This window comes from Echinops telfairi, unplaced genomic scaffold (genome assembly GCF_000313985.2).
Source record: "Echinops telfairi isolate 266 unplaced genomic scaffold, ASM31398v2 ScPeMD7_7469;HRSCAF=8507_0, whole genome shotgun sequence".
Taxonomy (NCBI): Eukaryota; Metazoa; Chordata; class Mammalia; order Afrosoricida; family Tenrecidae; genus Echinops; species Echinops telfairi.
The window spans coordinates 49,977,569-49,985,145 of record NW_022111372.1 but is presented as its reverse complement, the minus strand read 5'-3'; the positions used below and the strand labels follow the sequence as shown (position 1 = coordinate 49,985,145).

The window sequence follows — 7,577 nt, the reverse complement described above, 5'->3', positions numbered from 1 at the left end:
AAAAAAAAAAAAAGAAAATGGGCCGGATGTACAGAATATTTACTTGGATTGGTTACATACAAGCAAAATTTACAGTAGCTCAATCTAGAAGAAAACATTACCACCTAAAAATCCTCAAACAGGTTAAAAAGCTTAAATTATTATACTTATTTTCATTGCAAAGAAATGTGGCAGGCTCACCAGGTAAGATTTTTCAAGCATGAAATAAATCACTGTGTATAAAGTGAAATCAAGCTCCAGCCCACAGGACTGGACCAGTCCATCTGGGTGTTATTCACCTGACTTACAAGAATGGACATCACACTGCAGTGTTCTTTAGATGCCCCCGCAGAGGTTTCTGAATGCTGAACAGTTTTATTTTAAAATGTCAGCATTTAAAACGTGCTGGGAACGACAGGCCAAGCGAACATTTAAACTCGTAATAAACAATTTGAGATGTCTACTTTTAAAAAGTGTCAGGGGATCATTTCAGAGGGCACAGTACCACGAAAAACTGAACCACCACTCTGCTGGAGCCCGACACAAAGACACAAATCCCCTCAGGACGGAGGCCTCTCCGGCTTCCCCTGTCTGTGTGCTGGCCGCCAGGCACCTGGCGTCCTGGTGGCCCTGGGTGGGCCGGCATGTGGCACTCCTTCATGAGGACCACCCCGCCCCCACATACAGGAGCTGTGTCTTCTCTATCCCAGAGACAGCAGGTGCTGCGTGCTTGCTAATTCAGTGCCTCTCCTGGACGGAGAGTGAAGGGACAGAGAGGAGAGATGTCCCCAAACCAGTGAAGGAAGAGATGGTTTGCGGAAAACACCCCGCAGGAAACTCTAAGATTCTCAACCTCCTCAGGGCACCCCAGGATCTCTGACCTGGGGCACCCAAGTCACTGGACTCTTGCCTGGTAACAACACTGTAAAGTGAAGCCTAGCCAAGTTCTCTCAGGAATGGTAGGAAAGCACTCCAAGCCTTGTAGGAATCCCCATATCCAAATCTCACTGCCATCTGGTTGATGGCGACGCAGTGACCCCATAGGATCCTATAAGACAGGGTAGAACTGCCTCTGTGAGTTTCTGAAACTCTTAACAGTTGACAGGAGTAGAAAGCCCCCCCCCCCACCAGCCACCCTCAGAGCGGCCAGTGGTTTTGAACTGGTGACCTTGAGGACAGCAATCCAACATGTAATATAGCCCACGATGCCACCAAGGCTCCTTTGGGACTATCAGCAGGGCCAAAAACGAAAGGCAGCCCTGGAGCAGTGACATGGGAGGGTGGGACTGACCCCAGCCCGTGAGCCACAGATAATGCCAACCACCAGCCACGCACGTGATGTGTCTGATACTTGTGGTTGAACCCAGTATTTCCAAGAGTTCCAGTACTACCTGTACCTTAAAAAAAAAAAAATCTGAAAGCCCTAAGGAGTGACAGTGTGAGAGACGTGACTTGAGGGAGAGGTGGAGACGAGGTAGTTAATGAAGAACTCTCTGAGTGGGAAGCACTCCAGCGGAGACATAACAGATGAGAGCAACCAAGCAAGCATGAAGAACCAGGAGACAGTGTCCTAGAGTGCGGGAACAACAAGTGCAAGGGTCCTGAGGCAAGAAGGCAGCCAGGCAGACTGGCACAAAATTCACCAAGAGAATGATTACAGGCTTTAGAGGCCAGATTGTACAAGCATAATGCACGCTTATTTCTTCCCATGAGACTCGTGGCTCTGAGGATCAGAGAGAAAGCTGAAAAAAGTAACCCCAGATGCCCCGAGCAGCAGTGTGGAGGCGCAGGAGGAGGAGGAGCTGAAGAAATGGGCAGATGAGGCAACACAAGGGCTTTGTTGGCTTGCATTCCCTCCCCAAAACTAGCCAACCAGAAAGGGCCAAGGGCCAAGGCGAAAGAGAAAACGGGACACTGGCCACCAGCTTACAGTGTGGGAGGAGCTGGGATTAGGTGGGCAGAGGTAGAGTGGTTCCTACCCAAAGTGTGACTCAGCCGGAGGTTACTTACCTTCCACCCATCCTAACTTAGATTTGTTTCACCCTTTTGTCACCTAGTTTCCTAAGGGACGGAGTCTAGGAGGTCCCTCAGGCTCTCTGGCCTCATCACTGGAACTCTCATCTGCTAATAGCATCAGAGGGAAACTAACCAAGCCCATCCTGTCCAAATCACCTAAGATTTGACCCTCAACCACTGGAACGTACAAGATATTTCTAAGGCGTTCCACTACTGACCAGGGAAAGGAAGGGAGCGGGGGTGGGGGGAAGGGTGTGTGCTGTGTAGTGCTGGGCTTGGACAGCAGACAGATCAGCAAAGACATAGGACTGGGACCATTCACCAGCTGCGTGATCTTTGTAAAAAGTCACGATGGCCATCTCTGTAAACAACTTGTTTGAGAAGGCAATTCGAGAAGGCAGGTCAAGGTCACTGCCCAACTCGACGCAATTACCCAGTAAAGACACAATTCTTCCCACTACTGAGAGGGGTCAACTCAAGACAGCCAGGGAAGCGCTCCCCTCCTCACTGGTCCGCAGGACTTTAGAGCAAGACGCTCAGCGCTGATTATCAGCTTCTTAGTAAAAAGGAGCTGGCATCATTTACGTCGGACAGGTTTTTAAAGAGTGAGATGGGTGTAAAGTGTCAAAACACAGCGACTGCTCACTAGCCACTATCTTTGACCGCCGGTGGGTGTGGCCAAATGGAGCGGATGCGGCGCCAAAGCGAGCGCGGGTGGAGGTGTGGTGGCCGACTACACGACCCTTTTATTCGTGTGGGAACCACTTACCTGGTGATTCCAGATAGAACCCTCTTTGCTGCGTTCGTCAGGGGTCAGACGCACGTACTGGCTCGTGAGCATAGTGCTGCCCTGGAAGTCCCAGAGGGGCATGGAGCTGGAACCGACCCCTGTGAACAGAGAGCCGGCAGGCAGCTGCCTAAGAGGCTAGGCCACGATGGCCTTGCTGGGGGTAGGACACCGCAGGAACGGCACTCCACTAGCCCCTCGCCCTGATCCTTAATTCACTCCCGCTCCGGGCCTCACCTTGGTAGGGTTTGATGAGCGAATGCTCGCGCTTGAGGTGTTCACTGTTGCCATCAGTTATATCTGAAGTCACTGACCCCAGCAACAGGAGGAGGACAAGAAGTAGGGGTGTAGTGGGGCCGGGGCCGGGGCCGGGAGGCCCAGGCCTTCCCAGGCAACGCCGGCCCCAGCCCCAGCGCCAAAACCAGTCTCCGGCCGCCATTCTCCTTTTCTCCCGGCCACTTCCGCCCCAGCACTTCCGCCTTCCGGTGTCTCGTCTAATGGCCTCCGGCCGGAAGCCCACAAAGCCTGTTGTCGCCGTAAAAAGCAAGTCCTCGCAGCCGAGAGCGCGGGGGTTTCACTGGCCAAGCAACCCCCATCCTGCACAAGTGGTGTCCCATCTCCTTGGCAGCTCAGAGGCTCCAGGCGGCCAGCCTCAGCAATGGGCTGTCACGAGCGACAACAGCTCCAGCCAATCGCGGAAGAGCACGTTAGGCTAGCAAGCCAATGGGGAGCTGGAACGTGGTTTGAGGCTGGGCAGCCCGAGGGAGTCTATGACAGAGGGCATGCTGGAACTTGTAGTTTTGTGGGCCACTCGCGGGCGCCGGGTGCGCAAGCATAGCATAACCGTCCGCTGGGAACCTGGGACCCGGCCGTGGCAGCTTTTCCAGTTCTCGGGAAAAGGAGCTCTAAACTGCAGGCAGAGGCCTGGGTGCCGGACCCGCGCGCCACCTGGGACTCTCTCATGGGCTCGGGGTCGTAGACTCCTCCGCTGTTTGCAGGCGTTTGTGGATCTCAGACCATCTGGCCCTGTGGAATTGAAGCTGGAGGAACAGCCCTTGACCATGTCCTGCCCTAGGCCACCCGGATCCTAACGATCTGTGCTCGGCCAAACAAGAAGTGCCCCTGGAAAGCTGGCTGGGGCTCAGAGGTCGAAAACTGTCCGAAGGCGAGAAGAGCTGTGTATCTGCTAAAACCTGCTTAAATAAATAATTTAATCCTCTTTTTTTTAAAAGACAGAATATTCAAATTAACATGACAAAGCCAGAGTTCTCGTTTCTTAGGATTTTCTAATGTGGCTTAGTGGTTCCGACTTGACCTGTGATCCACATGGTCAGCAGTTCAAAAGCACCAGCAGCTCTAAGCGAGAAAGACTGGGCTTTCTACTCCAGGCAACAGTGTCTCAGAAACCCACTGTGGCTTGATGGCAGTGAGTTTGGAGGTCTTTAGAGAACTTCTTTATGGGACTCTGTGAGCCACCAAGGCTGCACTAGACCCCGCTCAGCAACTGAATTCATGTCCCTGTGTTAAGTCAGAGAGCGCATCCATAGTTGGTTGCTTTATTTAATTTGAAGAACGTACCCTCTGAGGGTTTGGCACTGAGATATCTTTTCTGGGTCATATTATTTTAAATTAACTTTTATTTTATGATTATTTGACTACTTAAGTAAGACATCGGGTAAGAGCATCCACGGTGAAACCTGTAACACCCGGGACTCCGTGGGGCAGGCTTGATTTCCGTGTGGCACAGACTGTCCGCCGTTGGCAGAGTACAGTCTCGCGGCGTTTCTAGCAGTAGAAAATGTTCTAGTTTTTCTCCTCTAGCAGATGTCTATCTTAGACAGGTTCTGGCTTTTGTGTATACACACACACACACACACATATCCAAGGGGACTTCAAAAAGTCCTTGGGAAAATCCCATTATCTTTTTTTAATTTTAATAAATCATTTTATTGGGGGTTCTTACAGCTCCTATAACAACCCATGTATCCATTGTATCAAGCACATCTGCACATAGGTTGCCATCATCCTTTTCAAAACATTTTCTTTCTACTTGAGCCCTTGGTATCAGCTCCTCTTTTTTTCCTTCCCTCCTTCACCCTCCCACCCTCATGAACCCTTGATAAATTATAAATTATTATTATTTTCATATCTTAATCTGTCCTCTGTCTCCCTTCACCCACGTTGATCTTTTCATTCCGCTTGTAAGCGTCGGGCTGCTCACCACAAGATCGGCAGTTCAAACCCACCAGGCGTCCCATGGAAGAAAGATGAGCTAGTCTACTCCCTTGAAAATGTACAGCCTCGGACCCCTAAGGATCACTCTTCATCCTACAGGGCTGCTAGGAGATGGAACCACCCGTGGGCGTGGGCGGTGAGCTGGAGTACTGTATATCTAAAACAAAAGTCCCCCCTCTGAGCCGGTGTGCAGTAGCATGATACATGTAGAAAAGACTGAAATTCCCAATGGCTGCATTTGACGTACTGCATAATCCAGAGCCATGGGCGTGGCAGTCAGGCAGGGAGGGGCCTACTGACTGTGCTGGGCAAATCTGCTGCCTAGGCCTCTCTGAAAGATGGAGCCGCCATGAGTTGGAATTGAGTTGATGACAATAGGTTTGTTTTCAAGAGCCACTCATCCATGCCTGGAGGGGTCCTGGTGTCGCAGTGGTTACACCGTGGGCGGCTAACCGCACCGTCAGCACTTCGAAACCACCAGCAGCTCCTTGGGAGAAAGATGAGACTTTCTCTTCCTGTGAAAGAGTTACAGACTTGGAAACTCACCGGGGCACGTCTACCCTGTGCCAGGGTCTCTCTGAGTCTGAGCCAACTTGAGGGCAGTGTTTTTGGAGAGCAAATCCCTGGAGCCCTGGCGGCACAGTGGCTAAGCACTTAACATGCTACCCCTGACCTTCAGGAGAAAGATGTGGCCATCTGTTCCTGTCCAGATTCGCACTCGTTGCCACCGAGTCCACGCGACTCCCAGCGGCCTTGTGCTTCTGAGGCTGTGATTCTTCCTCGGCGCAGAAGATTGTCCTCTTCTCCTGGGAGCTGCTGGTGGTGTGAACTCAGGCCTGGTGGTGAGCAGCCCCTAGGTTACGGCCTTGCACACCCTTCGGGCCAGTTCTAGCCTGTCCCATAGGGTTACTGTAAATCAGAATTGACAGCAGTGGGTGACTAACTCCCCACTCTCTAGAACAGCGCCTAGCACATGGGTGGTGATTAACAAGTGGTGAAGGGATGGGTATTTGCTCTGGAACTTGGGATGGAGTCATGAGGGTTGAATAGGAGGTTACCAGCAGAGAACAGGAAATACAGACTCACTGAGGGACACCTGAGAGCAAGGGAGACAAGTAGTTGAGGAGAAAGGCTGAGAAGCTGAGAGGAGAGAGTTTGCCTGAGGCCACATCTCTGACTCACTACCATCTAGTTGACCTCTGACCCACAGAGACCCAAGACAGGGTTTCGGAGGCTGAGAATCTTCAATGGCGCAAAGCCTCCTCTTTCACCCTTGTTGGAAGTAGCTGGTAGATTTGAACTGCTGGCCTTGTGTTTGGCAGCCCATTGGGTAACCTGTTTCACCACCAGGGCTCAGATGATGGAGGGTGAGTTCTGAGCCAGGGAGGCCTCCCTAGGGAAGGAGGATCGGGAGAAGCCCCAGAGGGAGCTGGAGACCCAGGTGAGAGAAGCCGAGAACAGTTCTAGAGAGGGGAGGTGCCCAGCACCATCAGGGGGTGGGGAAAACAAAGTACTGATTGAAAGGTGGGAAGCTCTTGGGCCAGCTGGGGTCCCCGGGGCAAAGATGCAGTCAGGGATGGAACTGGTCCCGTGAGGACAAGCTGAGGAGGGACTCTGGCCAGCAGCAGGAGGGGCTGGACTTGGAGAGGTAGGGCCTGGGCTTGGGCGGCTGGAGCAAGCACACATACTCACAGCTCAGCAGCTGTCTACCTTGATGTGGAACCTTGGGCAACTTATTTTTCTCCGAGCCTCGGTTTCCTGTTCTGTAAAATGGGAATCATGGGTGCCACTCCTTGAGACCTTGTTGGGAAAGCCAAGCCCACTGCCCTCGAGCTGATTTCTGGCTCTAGAGGCTCTGCCCCGAGAGGGCGGCACGCTGAGGATGGCATGCCACTTGCTGTGGCACTCACTCCGACTCTTGGTGACCTGGGTGCATCAGGGCAGAACTGTGCTCCAGGTGGTTTCCGATGGCCGATCGCCAGGCCTTTCTTCTGAAGCACCTCGGGACAGACTGGAATCATCAGCCTTTCAGCGAGCAGTCAAGCACGTCACCTGCTTCTACTCCGCAGTTTCCCACATACTGGGAAGGCCTTTTCACGCCTAGACCTGGGTCCACGGCACAGCAGCCATGGAGCCCCCACCTACGGCACATCCCCACCCCAACCCGCACATGGACACAGCCACACCCCTTCCTAAGACCCCCGTGGGCAGTGTTCCAGGCGCAGTAGTCCCTTCTACCCCATCGACACACCAAGTCTGTCTGATCCCTCTGCCTGGCTGTCCTGGCGCAGAGTGTCTGGGAAGAGGTGAGTTGGGGCTGGGGAAAGGTGGAAATCAACATGGGCAATGCTAGCTGAGACAACGTGTAGACCTTCTCCTTGATTTGAGCCCAACAAGGGCTCTGATACCACAGAACTGTAGTTCAAAGCTGATGTTGCTGATTAAGAAACATCTTGCCTTTCAGCACCAATGGGGGGGCCCAGTTGCCTTCCTCCTGTGGCCTGACTGGGTCCCCAAATGTTGGGCCACTTTCTGCATGCAGCCAGCTAAAGGAATAGAG

The 7,577-nt window shown here is 52.6% G+C and overlaps 1 protein-coding gene across 1 annotated transcript in view; it reads right to left on the bottom strand.

Annotated features, from left to right (window-relative positions):
• The window catches only part of LMAN2 (lectin, mannose binding 2), a 13,922-nt gene extending 10,547 nt beyond the window's left edge, over positions 1–3,375 (bottom strand). Inside the window, exons 1-2 of the mRNA XM_004696820.4 lie at positions 3,020–3,375; positions 2,765–2,883 (exon numbers count right to left, since the gene is read on the bottom strand). Coding sequence (XP_004696877.1) covers positions 2,765–2,883; positions 3,020–3,221 — 321 coding nt within the window. The 5' untranslated portion in view covers positions 3,222–3,375. The remainder of the gene's footprint in view (positions 1–2,764; positions 2,884–3,019) is intronic.
• Positions 3,376–7,577: the final 4,202 nt, after the last annotated feature.